At 44.4% G+C, this 24,446-nt stretch overlaps 1 protein-coding gene and 1 long non-coding RNA gene across 2 annotated transcripts; one reads left to right on the forward strand and one right to left on the reverse strand.

The window, feature by feature from the left end:
- Positions 1 to 4,676: 4,676 nt before the first annotated feature.
- On the reverse strand, positions 4,677 to 12,702 carry LOC148216394 (uncharacterized). Its single transcript, XR_015795478.1, has 3 exons — positions 12,598 to 12,702; positions 11,715 to 11,913; positions 4,677 to 6,688 (listed from the first exon to the last, which is right to left on the reverse strand). It is a non-coding gene; the product is annotated as an uncharacterized LOC148216394 (long non-coding RNA).
- A 2,150-nt stretch (positions 12,703 to 14,852) lies between these two features.
- UBE2J2 (ubiquitin conjugating enzyme E2 J2) lies at positions 14,853 to 23,750 on the forward strand. Its single transcript, XM_007426239.3, has 7 exons — positions 14,853 to 15,044; positions 18,489 to 18,619; positions 19,101 to 19,141; positions 19,706 to 19,808; positions 20,307 to 20,445; positions 20,617 to 20,697; positions 21,311 to 23,750. The coding sequence occupies exons 2-7, from the start codon at positions 18,489 to 18,491 to the stop codon at positions 21,596 to 21,598; spliced, it is 783 nt and encodes a 260-aa protein (XP_007426301.2). The 5' UTR covers positions 14,853 to 15,044; the 3' UTR covers positions 21,599 to 23,750.
- Positions 23,751 to 24,446: the final 696 nt, after the last annotated feature.

Genomic DNA, 24,446 nt, shown 5'->3' on the forward strand with positions numbered 1-24,446 from the left:
ATGGAGGGACTCTCAGGAGGGCTTTTTGATGCAGTTTTGGCAGTATCCTGCTCCTTTTCAGAACCTGGGGTCCAAAACTCAGATACTCTTTGAAAGTCCTCGTCTTGTTTCATCGCTCTCCCAGTAATTTAGATGATGATTCTGGCTTCTTAGAGGCTTCTGGATTTCAGGTTGATGTCAAGTCACTTATTGTATCCTCTGCAGTCCAAAGTTGGTCTCCTCCTGGGCCTGGAGGAACTCCTCTAACATCAGAGAGGATACAGTCAGAAATAATCTAGTCAGAAATCATTGCCTGCTTTGGATGCTTCTAGGCTTCTGTTCTACTGTCCCTTGTGGTGATCTAAAGATTGAAGAAGTCCCAGGGCCGACATGTCTTTCAGGGTGACAACTCACAACCAATTTAGGCTAACTTGATAGGGGTATACAGCTTCAGCTCTGACCAAGGGCATCCCAAACTTTCAAAATGCTAGATGTAGCATTTGTGAAGGACTCCTTCCTATATTCACTTGTACACAAGAGTTCACACTGTTAACAAAATCTGAATGTCTTAGGCAGCTTACAGGCCCTTTACCTTATTTCCTCCTCTCCCGCTGTATGTGTGTGTATACAAATGTCTAGGTGTGTAATGAAAACACACTGCAAAAAGGGATTATAATCCATATCCTTGTATCAACTGTACTTCTTGTGTGAGAGTTTAAGCAACACCCAGGAATACAGATGTTAATACAGGAAAACCTGTAAAACAGTTTTGTTTTTTTTTGGCAATGAGTCTTCCAAAGTAAATGGAAGACTCTTATGTACGCTTATGCATATTTTATTTTCTTGAGATCGGGAGAGCCAGAAACATATTCATTAAAAGATGAAACTGAAATGTCTCAGACTCTGGATGTGATAAGAGTATTGCTGATCAGGAGATGGATCTGGACCCAAAGAGGTAATCTTAAATATTTCACAGTGAGGCAATGACTGCTCCTGCAGTTCCATTGTTTCCCTGGGCCATGTGCCCACCCTCTTCTGCCTTTTTGGTAGGAACTGCTTCTGCAGGTAAGAAAGCATCACTGTTATACACTTTCTCCTTCCTTGAATTGTCAGGTGAGGATTAGGATACTCAGATAGGGTGGCACTTGAGCAATGCTGTCTGCTTAATCAACAGAACGCAGGTTTACTAAACACTCCAACTGAGTGGAGTTTCCTGAAACAGAACATTAAAAATATAGACTTTTCTCAGGAGTCCAGCTTCATAAGCGTTGACAAAGTTATTGCAAAATTCTCTCTACCAGCTGAACCCATTGCAATGCCTGGAACCTTTTCCAAATTCAGTTCCACTTGGAGGGCATAACCTTAACCTGAGATGTGACTCACAACGAGGTCAATCCTCATCAAACAAAGGCACAGCAAGCTTTGGAACACATGAGAAATTTCTTCCGTGTAAAACCTTTATACCCATTGACCTGATTTAGAGCCATGGAAATGGTAGGCTAAGCAAAAAGGTGCAACTGGCACATTTTGGAACAGAGTGAGACAGATTCCAACTCGCTGAATTAATGTACAATGCATGTATTTATTTATAAGATATACATATTTATTTATAAGATATAAATATGGCAAAAATGCATATGACTAGACAAATATACATCAAAATGTGTGGCCTTGTGGATGAGAGTGGGGAACTACTTGTCCCAAAAGTACAAATACTAGAAAAATGCCAGTGAGATGTAGAAGCAGTTCAGCTTTTAGTGTGCATCAGAGGAATTCATAAACTGATGTAGAAATGGAGCTGAACTGGGCTTGGCATTGAACAACTGAGAAATAATGAAATACAGGAGTAGCTGGCAGGCACCTAAATTGTTTATGCAAGAGGGCAACTGTACTTTTAGAGGGAAACACTGTATCTGTGATGAAAGGGGATGCCCAAAATGTTGTAGTGTGGAATGTTGCTGTTCAGGTTTCCAGCCACCCCATTTTATCCCCCCCCCCTCCATTTCTGTTCCCAGAGGCCACAGAGTCAGTCTGCATGTACTCTGTCCTCTCCAAGCTGCTTGGGGAGTTCCTCCCACCCCCCAATGTTTGGTGCTTTTGCTACACTTGGGGCTGCACTTCCCTCTTCTGGGCAATGGTGTTGTTTTGGCTAGAAAAGGAACACCACACACCACCTGAGAGGGGACGCGGTGGCGCAGCGGCTTAATGACGCTGAAAGTTGCCGGCCAGAAATGGCTGACGCTTCAGCGGTTCGAGTCCAGCCTTCGCGTTAAACAGGGTGAGCTCCTGTTTCCTCCCCAGTTCCTGTCAACCCAACAGGTCGAAAACTCACGTGAGTAGACAAATGGGTACTCTCACTCTGGTGGGAGGAAAAATGCTGGTGGCGCCTTGCAAAAGGAGTCGGGAGCAGTTGCTGGTAAGCGCGAAACCGTGCTCGCCTGAAAAGGGCGCGAAGCAACGGAAACCCCGCCTCCTGCGCGCGCCAGCTAGGCTCTGCTCTAGGAAGGAGGCTCTGGCAAACCACTTCCGAAACAATTGCCTTGAAAACTGCAAGGACTCGTCCAAGCAGTCACTGCAGAGTCAGTAATGACTGAGCGCAGATAAAAAACAAAAAACAAAAAAAACAAAAAAAAAAAACACCACCCGAGCACTGGAAATAGAAGGAACAAGGCTGTCTGAAGCTGGCATTTCCTCCTGAATCTTGTGACTTTGACAACAATGTGCATATCACAATGCTACTTAGTCCACAGTATCTTAGGATTTCCCCCACGGCATAGGAAGTGGCCTTGTAACATGAATTCTGTGCGCTCACTGCGTCATGGAAAAAGATCCAGCTTGTATGTCATATCTTCTGGTTCAGAGCTGGTTATACTAAGAGTGCAATGGTTAGATCAGTTACTTCATCTATAGGTCCAAAACACATTATCTCCCACTCGTACACTGACTAATTTTTCCTTTGATGTAACAAGTGCTCTTTGCCCCTTGAGCAATGCTAATTTTTCCCTTGTGTAACCTATTATTGCTACTCATCCCTTATGCAAAGCTAAGACTAATTCTACTTTAAAAAAACACACACACAAAACCTTCCCTGACCTGGGGGTATCCCTGTTCTAATCATCTGCAGACCAAACAAATCTTCCAGCCTAAGACATAATTATAAAACCTTAACAAAGAAATTGGGGAAGTTACTCTGAATTCAAACACGCTATCTCCAGAGAAAAGAAAACTCTCAGTGTAATGTTTTGATACCAAGATCTTCTCCTTACAGAGACCAAAAGGCAAGAGGAGTCATTCAATTTTTGTAAGTTTAAAGATGAACTAATATGAACATTTTGGATCAAAGTCCTGTTTAAACTTCAGCTATCCATAGCCTCTTTGGGACTCAATTCTGAGTCCAAAAGCATTCAAAATTACATGATTATTTTAAAGAAATGCACTAAGACGAGCCCATAATTCAAAAATGTCCATTTGGAAGAGTGCTTCAGTGTGAACTTTTACATGGGTATTTAAAAGCAAAATTCACAGGTTTATGCTTAAATTGCTTCCTATCCTCAGTCTGGTGATTTTATTTCTTAGTGAAGAGATCCACCTCCTTAACGGTTCCCAGGAAGTTTCCACCTAATCTCCCCCTGGATAAATGTACATCTATTTAAATTGATTCCAAATGTGAAATAGTTCAGTTGCTGGAATTCTTCTATTTCCATCCCTTTCTTGCTAAAGTGAACTCTGAAAGAACTGTTCTTGGAAAAGAAACACTTTTGGCTTTAGCCAGCTAACAAAGAGCCTGACACTCTTTATACAAAGCTCAGCCCTTTCCTTTGGCCAAAAACAAGGAGCACCATTAATTATTTCAGCACCCATAAGCTTACACAAAGGCAATTCACCTTCCCCTTGGGAATTATTTCACTTCTGTTCTTCATGTTAGAAAGTATCTCCTGATGGGTATTTATTCAAATCCTTGATTAATCTGGACTTAGAATCTCCTGCCTTGTTCTGATGGAATGGCGATGGGACAACAGTTCCAGGTAGAAGCTTCTCCAGAGGCCCTTCAGTACCTTCTTGTTATTCCTTGCATCCATATATACTCAGTCTCCTTCTAAAACTTGCAACAGCCAAGATTTCCCTTTTCCAGACATCACAATTTTCCCCCCACCAAGGTGACTTCTAAGGATCCAGTCACAATCCTGCCATGCAGCACTCGTGTTGGTGTCTTTCAATTTCGGCATCACATCGTCAAAAGTCTCAATACACATTTAAGGCAGCTCCTGAATCAGCTCTATATCTGGGCTTGCACAGTCCCCTAAAGAAGAAACTTACCAGATGACCCAAGTCAGCACAACACACAAAGTCCCAAAGTCAGGCTGCCAAATTTATGCAAGTTCTTTTGTTGTTTTTTTTAAGAAATTCATATTTAGGGAGGTTTTATTTATGTATTTAAAACACCTCTTGGCTGTTTTTCATTTTTAAAATATCAGAAGCAGAATAAGCACCAGATTGTTTCCTTGCTTTGTGTGGAGTGAGACAAAGTGATTGGCATTTTTTTAATTTAATTTTTTTAAAGCACAGGTGTTGAAAGATTATGATTCATCAAGATATTTTAATTCATTCTGTATTTCCATGATGTTGCCCTAAGAATCATTCATTATAGGATGACTAATGAATCAAATACATGTACTTTAAAAAAAACTGTTCTTTTATTTAATTTTAGAAACTTTACATGTTTTATACTGAACATATTGCTAGGATGAAAATGAGGTTCAAATTCTATAACTAAAGAAAAATGTCCAAATGGAACTTCCATGTTTAGGGGCAGTATGCTTCCAGAGTGTCAGCTGCTCGGCAGAAACAGAAGGTTATTGGCTTTCTGATGCAGCTATTGCAGGTTGATGATCCAGCACAGCCATTTGTAGTAGTAAAGATTGAATGAAGAAAGCAGTCTTTCTTTTCTTATTTTAAATCCTTTAAGATGCCTTGTGATTAGAGGGGAATGCCTTTGTCAAGAAGGCACTCCTTTTCTGTGGGCAAAGAAGTATTTTAGATGGCTCAGGAAAGTGTACACAAGTGTGCTTGTCTGTGGATTTAAGCGATTAACAAAAAATGCTCCCAAAAATGTGATCTCAATCAATTCATATTTGTTACCTATCAAAAGGATATTGTTTTCTTCATTGGCCAAGAGACAATCTCCCATACTTAAGAAGAGAGAAAGGGCTAAAAGTCTGAGCCAAAGAGGAAGAAATCAGAAATGATTCATAAGTTCTGATCTTTCGGGTGATGGCTTTGGCCCAGGTGCATAACTGAGAGCCTAAATTGGTGCTCTGTGAAGGGTGGAGAATTTGTTTTCAGCTGACAATCCCAAACTTCTAGGGTTGACCATAATATATCAATAAGTGCAAAAAGTCAAATATTGGGGGTGGAGGTGCATTACTTTACTGAAAACTGCTTGCAAGAATGAATATGTTGGGAAAAGTTGGTTGAAGAAGAGTACACATTTTCACATAGTTAAAAAAAAACCCTGCAAATTGATTGTCGAAGTTTGTAAAATGAGACAAGAAACAAAACTAAATTTGGCAGTTTCACCCATGAGGGTGGGGAGGTGCATCTTTCAGACAACGTGTTGCACTGTCAAATCTTCCGTGCTTTTCCAGCCAAGGAAACAGTGAGCTAGTTGTGGCTTGGATGAAACAGTCATGGCCAAACAAACAAACAACACGAGACTGGAAGTGACACATCATACCTGCATCTCAGGTGGCAGGAAAATGCAAGCAACAGGCCATGTAAATTGTTCTCTGACTAGGCGTTTAGATTGCCGCTGCAGACACTCTTGTGGGCCATGTTCAGTTTCATGATACCCCTGAAGTGCTTGTCTGGAGGAATTAAAGCATCCTTGGAATGCTTTAATTCCTTCCCTGGCTGGGGAAGCAGGTTAGGTTTCAGTGCACAGCTAGCTCCAAATAGGCTGGTGGTTTCCTTCTGGGGCTGAAAACAAAGTGCCCTCAGACTTGAGTTCCTCCAGGGAAGATGACTTTGGCTCAACCCAACTCTACCATGTTGCAGAACAAATGATTGGCCTCGAGCTGATGATGATGGGTGGTTACTGCAGGACAAGCAGGTATGTATAACTGGCTCGGCCTTGTGGCTCCTCAAGAGTTGTGGAGGATGCTGAAAATTGAAAATTCAGTGACCAGTTGAGTCACAGAACAAGGTTGGGGGGTTCTCTGGTGGCACTGTGTCTCAGCCTTTTCTTGCTCCCCCTGCAGATTCATGGAGAAATCCAGGAAGAATGTTACTTTTCAAAAGGTGTATCCTCCTTTGTTTCCAGGTTGCCTCCATGAGAACCTTCAGTGCTGAATTCCAAATTACAGCTTCAACTCTCAGCCAAGTGCAGGTGAGGGAGAGGCTAAAAAGTTTGTTTCCTTGTTTCTTTCTGAAAAATTGCCTAAGGACTAGAGAGAGTGTTAATCCTGTGCTCCACAAAGGTGATTTAAACCAGGAAAGAGAGCCAGGTTTAGCCAGCTGTATGTTGCAGGTCCTGGCACTAGTATATGTGCATAACAGATTTTCCACTGTTTCTTCCAACAAGGAGTTTCACATGTCACACTCGGTTTTTGTTTGTTTGGTGGGATGAAAAAGCAGCCTCACTTACTCCATCCTGACTTCACGGCCGTCCACAGGCGTGATGCTGACCAGAAGTGAGTTTCCATATTGCTGGCTAGAAGGACACCAGATCAGTCAAAGATCAGTTGCTCCTTCCTGCTTCACCCTGTACCCCTCTATGCCTGCACCCAGTCAGCTGGGCTATTTCATTATTTCAGAAGAATGTTAGACCCATGCTCAGAAACAACCCACCCATAGGCCCAAGCATGTTTGCAACCTGCAGGCAATTTGAAGGTAGCTAACAATGCCGTCCCAGACACTCCTCTATCCTTGCCCAAAGCAACCCCATCTTTCGTGTGGAAGTAATGAAGATTATTTTTCCATCAGCAGGTAACCCTCATTGGGAAGGAAAATGAAGCTGGGGGAACCCACCAATGACTTCCTTTAACTTGTCCCACACTAAAGCAGTCAAGACTGGCCTCCTTTCTGTTGCAGAATAGAGCCTGGCAATCAGAGTATTTGATGTGGCTCAAGGACCGGGGATAAGTCCTTTAATGCTACTGCCTGGAGGTACCTGAAGTGAACAGCAGCCTTCTTCAAGCCAGACTGTTGGATTATAACTCCTACTGGTGGGCATTTAATGTTTGTGAGACTGTCATATCGGAACGATTGCATACCATGATAAAAAGCATCCATGAGAACTAATCTGAGAACAGATAGCAATGGCTCTCAAATCAAATCAGATCAAATCAAATCAGATCTTTATTACAGTAATAGACCAGCATAAGCAATGGCTCTATTTTTGCAAGCCCCAATTTGGCAACTTTTAAACTTTGGGAGAGATTTGAGGGCATCCTGAGCAATATGTTATTCATCTCATTTCATTTCATTTCATTTCATTTCTATATCATGGGCTCTCCACCAGCAGATCAGCCAATGGAGTTAGGGATACAAATTGCTATTCTATGAATTCCAGCCTTCTTTGATCATAGGAACCAAGCCAACAGCCTATTGGAACTGCAGCGCTGTGAAAGGCAAGTGGGAAAGATCGGCTTCGCCTCAACTGGAGATGTTAATACCCTTTCAGAAAAGGTAAGATTATCTTCCTACTTAGAGGCAAGTGTCATAGACAAACATGAGGGCTCTCAGCATCTATAGCCTGAAAGTCTTCCAAGGTTCCCTTGAACATCAGTTCAGTGGGGAACTCAAAGAGTGCTGTATCCTTTCATCCTGCCTGTTGACTACTTGGAAGCACCCGGCTGGCACGTAACTGGCCTAAAAAAGGGGGTGCCAGGCAACCTGAGCTTTGCTCTGATGCCATATGATGCTTTCTTTAAGCCCAGGTTCTCTGGCATTCTGTTAGATCTATTCCTTACCTGGTTCTGCTGACTCACAGCCGATAACTAGACCAAAATGGAGGAAAGGAGGGGCCCTCGTAGCTTTGCAAACCTGATTCAGCAAAGCTGGAAAGCTCTTGATTGCTCCAGCCATTTTTCAGAATTATGACATGTTTTTATGAATTATGAAACCTCATTCTGATTGATTCATTTACACTTGTACATTTGCCTTCTTTAAATATCCTGACATTTTGGGCCACTGCCAACTTTTATCTCCTGGCCCTGTTCCCATTTGTATTACATAAGCTTGGTTATAAAAAAGCCCAACTAGGTGAAGGTTCTCCCACCAAATTAGATTTCTTTATCTGTCCCAGTGAATTCAAGACAGTGTCTGTACATCAATCACTGCCACTGCCTCTGAATGTTATCCTCACAACAGTCCTATAACAGAGGCTGGTTCAATATCACCCTGAGATCTTTTGTGACTGAGCAGGGATTTCGATATATTATTCCACACTGGCTTTCCTTTGATCTCTCCATCAGGAAAAGTTTTGCATTTGGTCACAGTCTCCTTTCATACCCAAGGGGAGATCCCTGGTAGCACTGCCAGCCTAGAAATGTAGGTCCTAGAAATTATATTTATATAATACATTATATAGCTATAGAAATACAGTCATAAATAGATCTGGACCATTTTCAGACTGGATTAAAAAGATAAATAAATAGATAAACAGATAAATAGATCGGGACTGTTTTCAGTCTGGGTTCGGGCCAGGGTATAGCACTGAGACGGCATTAGACACACTTGCTGATGACCTTTGGAGGACTCAGGACAGGGTTGGTGCAACTGTCCTGGCTCTTCTGGATCTCTCAGCAGCTTTCGATACCATTGACCACGGTACCCTTCTGGACTGTCTCTGGGGGTTGGGAGGGGGAGCACCGTTTTGCAGGGGTTCTCCTCCTTTCTCCATGGCCAGTTCCAGTCAGTGTTGGTGGGCAATGAGAGGTCGAACCCTAGGTTCCTGCACTGCGGGTTGCCTCAGGGCTTGGGTTTCTCCCCCTCCTCTTTAACATCCACAAGAAGCTGCTGGGTTAGGTCTTCCGATGGCACGGGGTACAGTACCATCAGTACACTGATGATACCCAGCTATACATCTCTATCCCTAGCCGGGCTGGTGATGCTGTTGCAGTGCTGTCTGGAGGCTCTTAATCCTGGAGGCTGTAAGGGTCTGGATGGGGATGAACCGACTTCGGCTCAACCCTGGCAAGCTGGAGTGACTCTGGGTTTTTGGGCCACCCCAGGGTCTGGTGACTTGTCATATTTGACTCTGGACGGGACTGCACTCCCCAAGACCGAGCTGGTGCACAAATTGGGGATCCTCCTGGACTCACGCCTCCTGCTTGATGAGCAGTGGCAGCTGTGGCTAGGGGGGGCCTTTGCACAGATCCATCTTGTGCGCCAATTGCGCCCTTTCCTGGACTGGGAGTCCTTGCTCACGGTCACTCATGCCTTAGTCACTTCCTGTCTGGATTACTGCAATGTGCTTTACAAGGGGCTGCCCTTGAAGACCACTTGGAAGGTACAGCTGGTCTAGAATGCAGTGGCACACACAGTATTGGGTGTTCATAGGTTCGCCCATGTTACATCTCACGCACTGGCTCCCAGTTTCCTTTCGGGTGCAATTCAAGGTGCTGGTTATCACCTTTAAAGTCCTACACGGCACAGGACCTGGTTGTTTGTGGGACTGCCTCTCCCTATGAATTTCTCCTCGTCCCACTAGATCAGATAGGGTAGGCATGCTCCAGATCCCTTCCCTGAAATTCTGCCATTTAGTGGGTCCTCAGAAGTGTGCCTTTTCTGTGGCTGCTGCTACCTTACGCCCTCGCCCCAGCAATTCGGCAGGCCCCCACCCTTTTAGCCTTTCAGAAGGCCATCAAGACCTGGTGTTTTACTGGGGTATTGGATACGATAGAAGGGAATAGAAAGGATGGCATGAGGGTAATTGGAGCTTGCTGCAGGGCATCCTAAGGGGATGATTAAGGCACAGGGTTTTGGTTTTTGTTTGATCGGTTTACTGTTTTATTGCTTTATGGTTGTTTCACAGTTAATGGTTTTACTGTTGTTGTGAGCTGCCCAGAGTTGTTTAAGATGGACAGCCATATAAATCTTTAAAATGAAAAAAATAAAATAAAATAAATCTGCACTGCCAACATCAGAGGAACCTTTGCTGCCAGAATTTGCCTCCTTCATGACATTAGAGCATGATGGTTAGAAATGATACAAGGTTTTGTTTTCCTTTATAATTAATTATTTGAGTTCTGTGAAACTTTTCAGCCATTAAAAAGGGTTTATTTTTAAGCTGAAAAGCAACAGTTACAAATCCTAATTGTGCACTCACCAAAAAAAGGACCAACTCTTTGCAGGATTCCTGTGCCCGTTACAGACTGAGAATTTGGGAATTATGATATCTTTGGAGGGCAACAGATTGGGAGAGATACCTTTATGTCATTTTATTTTTTTACCGACTGAAAATCTTTATTGATTTCAAATACCAAGGGTTATGTGGTGAATAATATAATGTGTTTTTAAAAAATTGATTGACCTGTGTAGTTCATGAGCACTTCAAAATAAAGCTGGTGCTATCTCTAAAAGAACAAGGGTATATTGTTTGATGCCTTAGTGTTAATCTGCAGACCATGACTTGTATGCATGCTGGAGCTAAGCAGCTTTCCTTAGCAATTAAACATTTCAGGATTGGCAGTTTCAGGGTTTATACTAAGGCCCTGCCCAAAAATTACCTTGAAAAGGGCCTGTTGAGGCAGCTACCAGAAAATCAAGATTGTCAGGCACACAGAAACTGTATCAGGCCCTCAGTTCTGTCAGGAACTGTGTCAGCCACACAGGAACTGTGTCAGGCACACACATCAGGCACCCAGGAACCGTGCAGCAATTAAATAATTTTAGCATTTGGATTTATTCCTTCAAACATTAGAGAGCTCTCCAGCTCAATCAGCGAGGGAAGGCTTCACAGCACCAATGGCACATGTTATTCCCACTTTGTGCAACAGGACACATAAGCCCATAGCTCAAATGATCCAGACTAATTATTCACCTGCCTTTAGAATCCTTGGGGTTTTCTGAGCTTGGCTGTCAGAGAGCCCAAGGACTCTACAGTTCAACCCTGAGCTACATGTATTCTCTTCTGTTGGTCTCCTGCCCTTTCCCACCATGCCTAGGCATCCAGTAATGTTGTAACCCTAAGCAAAAAACAAAACAACAGAACTGCATTACATCCTTCAGCAAAGCAAGATGGTGGGGTGATGAATCGTGCTACTTCATCTGATAACATCAGTTCTCTTAGTTGTGTCCCCATTTTTTTCAATGGAGCAAAAGCTAATGACCACTTAGTGCAGTGCTTCTCAACCTTGGCAACTTTAAGATGTATGGATGTCAACTCTCAGAATTGAGAGTGGCTTAAAGTTGCTAAGGTTGAGAAGCACTGACTTAGTGCATTCCTTTGACTAGAAAAGACTTGGGATGTGGCAACTGGAAATATGTGTGGGTGTCATCCAGTAAAAAAAAAAAATTAGTTTATATGTAATTTATTTAAATATTTTTATTAAATATTTATTTTAATCAAAATTTGAGAGGCTGTTTTGCTGCAGCCTGATTCTTTTCAGTACAAAGAACCAGCGGACTGGTGTTTAGACCGAATCACAATTATAATCCATGAATTCCTCAGGAGCTGAGTTCAAATTGAAGGAGAATTTACTTCAATTTAATTATAATGACGTTTTGCTTACCTTCAGCTTTGACTCCATCCCGGTAGACTGGACAAAACTCTGCATCTGGGATGGATCCTTGATGAAGGAAATGACAAGATCCCAGGCTCTCTTCTGCCTTGGCGGAGTATATCCATCCCCAGTATGGCTAGGCAAATCTTGGGAGTTTCACCTTTCCTTTGGGAAGAGGAGTGATGTCCAATCCTATAGTTTCATTAATCTGCATGCAGGAGAAAACAAGACGTGTTGAAATCTTTTTTGAAATGAGCCCAAGCTGCCCTAACAACACACGTGGTATTATTTAATGGCAGTATTAAAATACCAGAGAAGTGACAGCAACCTGTCAAGCAGCATTAGCTCTCCCAACTGGTGAGCTGGATAGTGGAGAGAAATTAGGTGTGTTCAGTAAGGTACCCTGAGTTTGGTGGATGCTTTTCCATGGTGACAGATGATTGCCGTGCTAAGCCAACACAACAAAATGGTTCTTTTGTAATAGAAATGAAGAAAGGTAGGTAGGTAAGTAGGTAAGTTGGCAGATAGGTGGGAAGGGAGGGAGGGAGTGACTGCCCAAGCTAATTGCAAAAAGGATTGCAAATTGGGGTATTTACTTACATACATGGTCTGTATAGAAATTTTAAGCTCACCTTGGGGAAAGAGAAGGTGTGTGTGAACTGTTAAGAGGGGAGGAAGGAAGGAATGTTAAAGGGGGACTTGCAGAAGAGATTAAACCGTCCTGAGAGAGAGGAGACCATGAGAAAGTAAAATAACCTCACCTTGATTTTGTTTAGTATACGGTGGGACAGAAAGAAACATGGACAGATTTTCAAGATTCTATTATTTCAACTTACTACAATAAAGAGCATTCCTGGAATCCCTGCCATGCCTGTTTCTTGGCTTGGCCTACCTTGAAAGGCTGAAATTGTCAGAAGAAATAGTAGTGTAGTTCCTTCCTTCCTTCCTTCCTTCCTTCCTTCCTTCCTTCCTTCCTTCCTTCCTTCCTTCCTTCCTTTTCCTTTATTTCTGTATCAAACAAAAATAATGAAAACTATTTTAATTATAGGTTTTCAACATTCCTTTTCATCCTCAGAATTTCCCACCTACTAATTTGCTGTTTAGAATATTTTTTCTGTTCCTTACAGAAACCTAACAAGCTGCTTTTTGGCTAACAAGCCAAAATACAGCCCACCATGTTTTTCCTCTGTAGAAACCTTTGAAAACTGCAGCTTTAATATGCATTGGGTAAAAATCCATATCCATAACAAGCACACTAAAATGCATTCAGATTTATGCAATTGTACTAGGTTTACATGCTTCTCCAATCATGTCTGGCTCCGGGCACCTTCCAGACCTCCAGAAGAGTAATAAAATTAAAAACTAAACAGAACAATGAAGCTCCACTACACTCTTCTAATGCTCCCATCCGTCCTTTTTAGATTCTACTTTTTATATCTTGATATCTATCTATCTATCTATCTATCTATCTATCTATCTATCTATCTATCTTTCTATACCATACACACACACACTTTAAATGTCTGTTATATACTATTCCCTTGTCACAATATTTAGCAAAAGTAACACCATTTTAGAATGGCTGGGGTAGAAGCACCATTTGAGCAAAGTGAGAGGATAATGTAGATGTACATTGTGGGGATGTAAGATAAAGAAGCAAGTAGTCAGCTGAAACATCCCTAAGCAAGTACCTATCTACTGTTATGTGCACGCTAAAAAAATACAAAGTAAAGGGGGTTACTTGGCAGAACCTGCTGATTTGCTGTGTTTGGGCTTTTCTAATAAAGAAAAACCTGATTCTCCACAAGTGTCGTCCAGCATCTTCTTTCCCAGCTTGGAACCGAACACAGGGAAGGGTTATTTTTCTTCCAACACCCTTTAGGTCCTCACTTTTTATGTCTTTTATACTTTCTCAATCTCATATATATCTTTTTACTTTATACACAAGTCTCTTATATACAACTATTTACCTACTATACGTGAGCGTATAATAGACATAATTTTACGACCTAATTACAACAGACCTTCTAAAGGTAATGCTCTTGATATGTTTCTACTTCTTATTCTCCAGCGAAAACTTTTCTTCTTTCTACACAAGATGGAGCTACCTTATTCAACCACTTGTAAATGTTAACTGCTATCCAATTTAAAAACACGTTTGAAAAAGATGCTCTGAGGCAGCGCTGACGCTTTCAAGTAAAATGGGCATTTCCCTCAGCTCAACCTGGGCGCCGCCCGCCGCCGGTCTCCACGGCAACGACCCAGGTGAGCGGGAAAAGGACCAAAAGCGGCTCGAGCGCTGCCGCGCATGCGCACATGAAACGGCGCCGGCCTCTACAGAAAAGCGGCGGGCAGCGTGCCAGTCACCCTAGATCTACAACCATTAGAGTGACCAGCTCTTTATCTGCAGCTTAAGAGCTGCATCTCCGAGAGGGAGCGAGCGAGCGAGCTTTCCCCAAGTCCATCGAAATTATGCACACGGGCGTGCAAGCTTCCGAGTTTTTCTCAGCCAGGCAAATATAGTTGTATTTTTCTCGTTAGCCGCTCAGAGCCTTCAGGAATGGACGACATACGAAATAAATACATGAATAAAAGTAAGAAGCTCCTACGACATCCTTGTTGTCCCTAATGCGAGATGGGTTGAAACGGAGACTGTCTTGCAAGACCCCTACAATAGAGTTCCCTAGTATTGCAACAAATACAATGTGGTTAAATTGCTCCACCCTTCATCCGTCCTGGAAAAGGTAGGTATGAAAGCCGGCTGGGTGGCTTTGGGTCAGACTCTCAACCCAAGAAAAAATAAATAAAAGAAAACTAATAAATAAAATAGGAGGAGGAAGGAGTATTAGGCATGTTCACCGCCCTGAGTTATTTATAAAAATAATAAAGGCGGGATTAAATAAATCTAAAAAAATAAGTTGCGCTGCTCATTCATTCCAATTACGACAAAAAGCAGAGCCAATCACGTCACGGATTTGGGGACGCTCTAGCCCGCCCCCTGCGGAGCTCTATGGCAACCCTCCCAACCTCTCTTCCCCCGGCACGTCTATGGCTTTTCCTTCCTCACTGCAACGCCGCCGTCCTCGCCGGCTCCCGGAAGTGCCCCTTCCCTCTCGCCGGAATCGGAAGTGGCGGAGGAAGCGGGGAAGCCGGCCTCTATTTAGGCCTGCCCTGGGCAGCCATCTTGGAGGGTCGTGGTAGCTGGAGTTGTGGAGCCGCGTCTGAAGGAGACAAGGCGCCACCGCCGCCGCCGGAGGGTTGAGAAGCTGACTCCGGCGCCCGCTCTCCTCCTTCCCCTTCCCCGCCCCAAGCAAGGGGACCCGAGCCCAGCAGGGAGAGGTGAGGACTCGGAGCGGGAGGCGCGCAGCGGGCCCTTTATTGTTCATTGCCGGACCCTGGCCCCCAGGTGTTGCCTCCAGCCGGGGTCAGCCTGAGCTGCCTTGGCAAGGCGTGGGCGCCCTCGCGGGGGCACCTCCTATCCTTACTCGCCGTCCTCCGGCGGGGGTTACTTGATGGTTCGGAGTAGCGCCTGAGCCCAGGAAAGGGGATGAATCCAGGAACCGGGTTGGGCGTGTTGTGTGAGTGCAGCCGGGCGGGGCTCCTGGCCGCGGGAGCCGAACACGTGGAGCCGACGCAGCTCCTGGGCTGAAACGCGAGAGTAGTTGGCGAGGCGGGGCGCGCGGGCCCGCCGCCTCCCCACGAGCGGGTCGATTGCTTTGGGAACCGCAGCTTCGGTTCAGCGGCCGCATTTCGCTAGCTGGGGTCTCAGGGTGCTGACTGCCCCCCGGCTGCTTTCCGTCTGTGCGGAGGCTGCGAAACTCCCCTCCCCAGAATTCCTAGCTAGCAGCTGGGGATTCTGGGAGTTGTGTTCCGGAGTAATTGGCGTGCTGGTCTCTGGCTGTCGTAAAGCTATCTAATGTAACCGGACAGGCATCTGGGGTGCCGGGGAGGCTGGGCGGGGAGCAGTTAGCAAAAGCAGACGGAAGATGGGTGGCTTGGCTTCACTATTGTGCTAAGCAGTGGTGTATTTTGCTTGCTTTTGGCTTGGCGGCTTGGCTTAGTAGTTGTGGTTTATTCACTGAACTCTCTCTTATTGATTTATTTGATTTATATGCCCCCTCCCCAACTCGCACAGTGACTTCACGGGACCCGGCCCTGCGCCATGAAGGGCTTATTAATGATAGCCTGCTTGAATTACACTTGGAAGCCTTTAGGGAGCCAATGCAGCTCCCAGAGCAGTGGTGTTATGTGACTGTACCGTGGTGCGCCTATAATGAGTTGCACTGCCGCATTCTGGACCAGTTGCAGCTTCTGGGTGGATTTCGAGGGCATCCCCACAGAGAGTACCTTGCGGTAGTCCAAATGAGAGGTGACCAGGGTGTGAGGGACCATAAGCAGGTCCCCTCGGCCTAGGAACGGGCACAATTGGCACATAAGATAGACCGGTGCAATGGCCGTCCAGCCACGACTGCCATGCACTTTTCCAGCAGGAGCCCCAAGTCCAAGAAGATCCCTAAATTGCACGCCAGTTCTGACTCTGGGAGTTCAGCCCCATCCAGAACTAAAGTAGCAGAGTCCCCAGAACTAGGGAAACTCAAAACGTGCCGCTGTTTGGGTTAAGCCAAAGCCTGTTCCTCACCATCCAGACCCCCACAGCCTTCAGACACCGGGAGAGAATCTTAGTTGGCCTAGGGTGGAGATCTACAGCTGATTTTCAGGCAAACTGTGACTTAGTATAGATGTGAACCCAGTCTAAGGCTGTTTCTGAAAAGCCTTCATTTGATTGTCCTAGTTAATAGCCACAGATAAACTCTGTCTTGTGTAATCTTATTTAATCCTTGATATACACGAAGGAAATGCTTTCCTCCTCCATCTGGTCCACGATTTCAGCCTGGCTGCCACATTGAGCATGGTGCTCTCTCTCATTTGACCCCAGCATCTTTCCTTAGAGCCTCTGCTTGCTGGAGGAGACCAGCTTTCTTTCTGGGCAAGTTATCAAATTCTGCAGAAGACTGCAATGACTTCCTTCCTAGAGCAGACCAGTAACACAAATTACAGAAATGGGGAGTGAGGAGGAAGACCGCTTCCTCCGCTGGGTGTCTCAGATTAACTGGGCCTGTCAGCACAGTGGAGTAATCACAATTTATTTCCTTTTAAAAGGCAATAGGCCCTTTCTAAGGCATTATTTTCCATTCCTCACGAAGAAAATTGTCTTGTGGAATCAAGCCAACAAGGCAGCCTCTTTCTTGTGTGGAAGACTTCCCCACCACTAATATTCTGAGAATCTTTTTATTGGAAATTAAACTTGCAGGCTTTTTGTGTCAGGTAAGAGAGTGGATATTTTTATTTAGGATGTGGTTATATCTAAGCACAGTGCAGGGGTTTTCTTCCCTGCAACAGTCCTATGAGATAAACTACCATTCGATTTGTGCCTCTCCCTCCTATAATCTAGCCCGGCTACCTGCTGTCCTCCACATTTAGTATTTTTATTTATTATTCATTTGTATCTAAGGGACAGATGAGATTAACTGGATTTTGCCTTCCTTATCCTTGGCCAACATGGTTATGGTCTTCCCTAACCTGGTGAATTCTGGAAGGCACCTGGATGAGACAGGCAGACTGTTGTTCTGTAAAAGGTGTGTCTTGGGTAGGGGGTGTTTTGGAGAGAGGACTTGATCAAGGCAGAAGTGAAGTGTAATGGGAGGCAACAGGACGCCCAGGGATCACTTTTATGCAAAGTTGAAAGGGCATTTGGAGCCAGTTTGTAAGCATAGAGCAGTGACGGAGAGGGGGGTCATGTAACAGGGATGAAGAAGAGCTAAGTGGGTTTAAACAGGAAGGGGCTATCTGGGTTTTAGGGAAAGGCTTATCTAAATGAGGGTGGGTGAGTGGGATGCTTTCATTGCCTTTAGGTGGTTTCTGGATGAGGGGAGGAAATTATTCTTATGACTGTTATCCTTATTAGGTCAGACTCTCGCTGCAATGTTGTTTTTAGAGTTTGCCCGCTTATAACAATTGTTCCAACCAAAAGTTTAGAATGTGAAATTCCCACTCTTCCCTTGCATTTTTTTAAACCTGAAGATTGCTTGGATCGGACTTTGGACCCTTAGTTGTATGAACTTTCACGAGAACATGTGGAGCCTGTTCCTCATCCCTCTGCAAATATTAAGAGAAATAGACTGGGTTTGGCTTAGAAATGATCTCCAGGCTCTTTTGCCAACCAAGGGCATGTGCACTGCAGCTCTGGCTTGTTTCTGGCAGCTACCAAACATTGGCCTTCTTCCCCAAGCTGGTACAGCACCCCAAGATGCTGTTGGAACTGCCATCCCCCCAAATTCCTGACCGGGCTTAAAGCAGCATTCAGGGGTGTTTCTGAGTGAGCGCTGCTTGAGTTCAACTTTGGAGCTGGCTTATTGATAGCTGAATGTCTCCTGGTCTTTGTGGTGACCCTGACCCAGCTTTCCTTCATGCTTTGAAAGAGATTCTGGCGGAGAGAGGCACATGGAGTGATTGGCAATCCAAGCGAATGTCTCTAGCAGGTTGTCAGGGGAGGCAGAGCCCGAGGTAACGTTGAAAACTCAACCTGGTCACGTTCCCCTGTTCCCTCTCTCCTTTCAGCCCCTAGGACCAAAAGTTGGAATGGTGGCAGCGGTGCTGGAACGACAGCAATGAAAACTTCTTTTTTTCCTAGTTGCTTTGGGGCTTCTGCTGCTGTTGGAGCGTGTGGAGCTTAAAATTCTTTGCAGTGGTTGTTGATTGTGTGTTTCCACTCTCTGCCTTCAGATGAGCAACGCCGGCAACAAGCGCGCCCCTACCACGGCCACCCAGCGACTCAAACAGGACTACCTGCGCATCAAAAAAGATCCAGTGCCTTATATTTGTGCTGAGCCTTTGCCATCCAATATCCTTGAGTGGTAAGAATGGGGGGGCTGAGCTTGGAAGGCACCAGAGATTCAGCAGGACAAGAGTGGAAAGGCAATTCTCTGCAGGCTGAAGTCATGATCTGGCTCACTTTTCACACAGTCTCATCAGCTGCCTCGTAGTTGTACGGCGGTTGGGAATTGGAGGATTATTTACCAAGGTCTTTTTAAAACATCTCTTCCTTTCTGTGACAAACTCCCAAGTCCACTAACAGTGAAATCTGCAGCTAAATCTGCAGATCGACCCAGAAGAAATATCTCCCCAAAAACTAAGTAACAGACGTGAGAAAATAGCAGTCAGCAATGGAATTGCAATTTAGAAATAAGGTTCTGATGCAACAAAATCTTATCAGTGGGCCTCAGGCATACAGACCAGATTTCCATCTGGACATCCGCTGAAAGAACAGGTTCTCTTTTTCCTCACTTCTAATTGGAAACTTGACTTGTGTAACCCATGTTTCCTTTATTTTTGTAGGCATTATGTTGTACGAGGACCTGAAATGACACCGTATGAAGGTAAGTCATAGCTTGGTGGCAGAGTAAACTCAACCTAAACATGAGGAGGAAGCTTTCTGTTGGGAACATCATCCACGTGTTTTAGTCTTGCTTGGGAACAGACCTCTATGGCTTTTTCCCCCCTGTTCTTGCTTCCCGTACCACCTGGTTTGATATTTTTATATTCATGCGTGTTTGTATGTACGTAGCTGGTCTGCCAAGCATCAACTTCTAGAATTTAGTTCCAGGACTGTTTGTAAATACCAGGGGAGGTTCAGATGCTTGATGAGAAAATAAAAGGGCCAAGGGCCGGAATCTAGAAGTGGCAGCATCCTAGGAGGATAAAGGAGATGGTAGGAATAGCTCACCAGGCAGGACTTGTTTTAATCTCACCTGCATATTTCAAACAACTTTCTTCTTTTCATCAAGTTGCATGTAGCAAAAAGGCCCCCACAGTTAAATTCACAAGTTTTCTCCTCAAACCCTGTAACTCCTTTGGACAATGTGGCTTCTCAGGGGACTGACACAAATGTTTTGCTGTGAAATTTAAAAAAAGGTTTTCTTTTTCCGCTGTTCCTGTTTTAGGTGGCTATTACCACGGGAAGTTAATTTTCCCCAGAGAATTTCCTTTTAAACCTCCTAGTATTTATATGATAACACCAAATGGAAGATTTAAATGCAATACAAGGTAAGATCTTTGCTGGAGGCTCCCTGTTTTTTTCCTGGCCAGTGACTCTGAAAGTATCTCTTTCAGCCCTCTTGGTGTTAAGAATATGAGAAATATTTTACCAGAGATGTCCTGACCTCACGGTGCCATGTTCTGAAGTGAAGCAGCATCTTCACTTTCAGCATGTTTGCTTCAGCCCTTGCTCATTCTCAGTTATCTTGGATGTATGTTGGTCTTCACTTCCTTTTGCCACTTGTTTTGCTCCCCCATATCTCCCAGCGGTCCCTTAAGCAGGAGAAAGATGCTGGGAGGTGTAGTTCAGAGACCTCTGGAAGCGCTCTTAAGTTTCACTAAGGCTTTCTCCCAGGCCTGCAGTGACAATCCAGGGAAGGAATCTCAGATTCTGCTTAATGTGGTTAAGAACAGTGGAAGCATTCGTTGCGTCAAAAGAGATCTTGCCCTGGAACACTCTGTGTCTCCGCTGTGATGAAACTGCTGTCTCTCTGCTTTTTTCTATAGGTTATGTCTTTCCATCACTGATTTCCACCCTGACACATGGAACCCGGCTTGGTCAGTCTCCACAATCTTGACAGGCCTTCTTAGTTTTATGGTTGAAAAAGGGCCCACTCTGGGCAGTATAGAAACAACAGAATTTACGGTAAGTCTCTGCTGAGGACTGCCTTTTGTTCACTGCCTGTTAAAAAAGACACCCACAAAGGCATCCAGAAGTAGATATGGGACTCTTGATTTCTTTTCCATTCAAATGCTAGTTCCAGACTGACCTTTCTCTTCTGTTCTCTTCTGTTCTCTTCTGTTCTTGCTTCATCAGAAGAGGCAACTGGCTTCCCAGAGTTTAGAATTTAACGTAAAAGACAAAGTCTTTTGTGAACTGTTTCCTGACATGGTGGAGGTAAGCAAGAGCCTTGGGGAGGTAACAGGCTAGTCTTTTCCCTGGGCTGTATCTCCAACCTTTTTTTTCTTTTAATTACACCCCATCGTTCTTGGATTTCAGGGCACCAGTTGCTGGCTGCCTGAACTAGATATTCGCCCATCCTTGTGAAAGAGCCTTAAGACGTTTGTTTTGTATCACATATTGAGCCCATTCCAGTCTCATCGTAGTGTCTGTGGCTTATTTGTGAGATCTGAGCAATAATCCCATTTAGAGGATGCACATGGACATCTCAAAACAGGGCCAGAAAGTTTCTCTTCTGCAGGCCTACCCATAAGCATTATGCTAACAATCAACCTGGGCTTTCAGACTACAGTGGGAGGCTCACTGGCTTGGATTCTCCCCATCTGCGTAAAAAAGAGCCTGTCGTAGAGAAAATCTAGGATCTTGGCTTTTGCTGGAAAAAGTGGGAGCCTCCCACCTGAAAGCTGAAAAGGTCTAGTTTAAACCCGGGTTGGTTAGACTAGTCTCCATCTTGGACTGACCTCGGTTTGCTTAAATGAAAGCACATTCCTGCATGGCATTGGGTCTCATCCTATTGTCTGCTCCTTCTCCTGCCCCCTTGGCTTCCCAGGAAATCAAGCAGAAACAGAAGGCACGAGATGAACTCCATAGCCGGCCAACAACTCTCCCGCTTCCGGATGTAATCCCTGACGGGGAAGCGCATCACGGCCAGAACGGCCTGCCGATTCTCAACGGGCACCCGCCTCTGGCTGCGGCCAACAACCCCCTTGGCCTCCAGCAAGCCAACCGCCACCATGGACTCCTGGGTGGAGCTTTGGCGAACTTGTTCGTGATAGTGGGCTTTGCGGCCTTTGCGTATACAGTGAAGTACGTCTTGAGGAGCATCGCGCAGGAGTGAGACCCTTTGGATTTCTCCTTCTCCCAAAGTCTGGGTTCTGAGACCAAAATAACAGTAGTGGCAGGAAGGAAACAAACAAAACATTTGGGACTCTAGGTCTCGCACTCCTGACTGTGGGCTAAATGCTGTGATGTGTACAGGGTTTTTTTTCAATTACTGGTTTGGCTCATGGAATTAGCTTTGTGGGAGAGGAGGGAAAACCCCATTTGGGATTGAAATGGATGTGATTGGGATGGAGCAAGGAAGAGGACAAACCCACAGCCTCCCAAGAAGGAAAACAGAAATCCCTTTTTTAAATCTAAAGTTACTGGCCTACAAAATTTCTGTGTTAATTTTTTTTTTCAGTGCACTCTGAACCAGTTCTAACATCCTTGGAGCTCTTGGCAACTTGTCCAGAAGCATCCACTTTGAGGCAATGTGGGATTTTTGGTGATAGGGAAGATGGGTGGGCAAAGGTGGGAAAGCATGGGCAACGCTTGCCTGTTTTAGTACTGGTTGGGTAGATCTGTGTGCATAGAGGAAAAGCTGAGGAGCAGGGTAGAGGAATAAGGAGCCCTCCTGTTCCTTAAGAGCCCCTTGGATCGCCTCGCTTGACATGTTGGTGTTTGCTGCTGAACACGTTCTGAGACTGAGCAGACTTTTCTATAAAAACTAGATCCTCGAGGAAGCATTTTGCATATTAAGCTGGCCAGTGCTGGAAAATGAGACTTACAGTTTGTTTTTTAAAGTGAAGTTTGAAGTGAGGGCAAGTGTAATGCTTTTGCTCTTTTAATTGGCGCTAAGCCCCCCCACGGCTTGTAGATAGGAATTTTGGTGCTAATGGAGGCAGCCTGGGGTTTCATGAAAGAGAAACTTTTTCCACTCTCCCTGGCAATCATGATGGTCAGAGGCCCTTTTCTGAGTAGCGTGATATGTTTTAAAGCAGATGCATTCTTTGCCCAACTTGTCATAATAATGAACAGTTTTTTTAAAATTCTGGCCCAAGAGAAACTTGCACAGCTGCCCTTTAGAGAGAGAGAGAGAGAGAGAGAGAATGGTTCAATGGCTACAGCCGTTCAGCTCCCCTTGGCCTTTTGATGAGCGTTTTTTTAAAAAAAAGGTTTAAAAGTTTGGTGTTGTGTGTTCTTTTCTTTCCAAAGGACCCTGTTTCATGACTTGTGGTTTTCAGGTTGCAATCATGCTCAGTTTTGTAATTCATCTCCAGGTGTCACTAAAGGGAAATGAAAGAGCCAAGCCCAGAGTGGGTGGTTTGGGAAGGAGTTTTCAACCAATTCCTTTGCTGTTTGATCCCCAGCTTGTGGCTGTTTTTGGCCTTCGTGGTAAGCTTCCTCTGGAGTAAATCAGCTCAGCTTGCAGGCATCTCTCTGAAGCAGGGGTCACTCCTTGCATGGCAAAAGCTAGTACCTCAGGGAGGCAGGTTTAGCCTAGCAAGTATGTGTTTATGGGAGAAGTGAAACATGTATGTTCTGGCAGGTGATGAAACCCCACCGCGTAATTCTTAAGCAGGACAGCTGGACTTTTAGCACTCCCCGTTCTGGGGCAGGGAAAGAAACCTCACAGTTGTGCCTGAGGGATTGGTAGCATTGTCCTGTCCATCCAACTGGTCTGGCAGGGTTGGAGTTACTGACACGCCAACGGCCTGAATGGTTCGAATCAATTGCAAAAAATCTTCCCATAGCCAAACACAGAAAGAAAGATAAACCCAACCCACCTAATGTAGTTTTCCCACTATGACCCACCCACCCCAAGCAGATTGGTATTGCCAAGGTTGAAAGAGCCCCGTACTTCTTTTTAAGCTTTCCCTTTGTTCAAAAGTATTTTAAAGATGATATTTCTCCTTCCTTTTTGTTATGTTTGAAGTTACTGGTTTTATTCCTCCTTTTTGTATAGTTTTTTTTTTTCTGAAACCCACATGCAAAACTAATTGGAGATGTTGACTTTTTAAGTTTTACAGAATGGTTTGGAATACTTGGGGAGGATTGGGGACAGTCAACCAGAAAGGATTAATTAAATCCATAAGCTGTTTAACTTAGATGATGAGTGAATATCTGCTTTTGACCAATTTCTCTGCAAACAGGTATGGTTTAGTTGTAACTCACCAAATAGCTCTATTGGTGAACAAGCGTTTATGAAATAAACCTTATTGTCAGCATATGAATGGGGGAGAGAGATGACTATGATAGGGAGTAATTTAAGAAAGCCTTCTCAGTATGCCAGTCAGTATGTTGGATTACATCTCCCATCATCCCTGGGCAACAGGATTCAGGTGATGGGGGAGTTGTAATCTAGGACAAATGGGGGGGTACCTTGTTGGGGAGACGGATTTAAAATATGTATTTCCGTTTTTAGAAATACTTCAGGGATTGTGTGGTAGTCTCCCATCCCCTGTCTTTTGATGAAATTTTGTTTGTAATTTTTTTTCAACTTGGCCTTCTGTCCATGTTTTGCACCTGCGGTTGTCACGAGATCTTAATGTACATATTCATGCAAAGGCATTTCTTTCTACTTGAAAAAGACACATAGGCCACATTTTTAGTACCCTAAAGGGGTGGGGAAGAGGCCTGTTCAGTGCATGTGACTTAGTTCACATATTGGGCTAAGCTTGGGTTTGCTTAACCATAGTTTGTTGAATAAATCACCGTTGTCTGAGTTCACTCATTGTGCTAAACTGCGGGTGGTGGCTTGTAAGCTGCATCAATTGGATTCGCACGCCAGTGTTTGGCTCCAATATGAAGGGGCTGGTTTGATGTTTTTAAATGAGCTTTTGAATTAATGGGCCAGCTGGAGCAACTCTCTTGCCAGAAAAGACTGCAACTGTTTGAGCTTCGTCATTTGTGTAGGGAAAAAA

The sequence above is a fragment of the Python bivittatus genome, unplaced genomic scaffold (assembly GCF_059951505.1).
Source record: "Python bivittatus isolate LINGU-HERP-01145 unplaced genomic scaffold, Pbiv_v1 ctg000090_np1212, whole genome shotgun sequence".
Classification (NCBI taxonomy): domain Eukaryota; kingdom Metazoa; phylum Chordata; class Lepidosauria; order Squamata; family Pythonidae; genus Python; species Python bivittatus.

Bases quoted from the DNA above. Each gene is read 5' to 3' on its own strand.
- UBE2J2 (XM_007426239.3), top strand. From the start codon at position 18,489: ATGAGCAACGCCGGCAACAAGCGCGCCCCTACCACGGCCACCCAGCGA. The intron at 18,620-19,100 runs GTAAGAATGGGG...TTATTTTTGTAG, and splicing joins CCATCCAATATCCTTGAGTG to GCATTATGTTGTACGAGGAC. The intron at 20,446-20,616 runs GTAAGTCTCTGC...TTGCTTCATCAG, and splicing joins TAGAAACAACAGAATTTACG to AAGAGGCAACTGGCTTCCCA.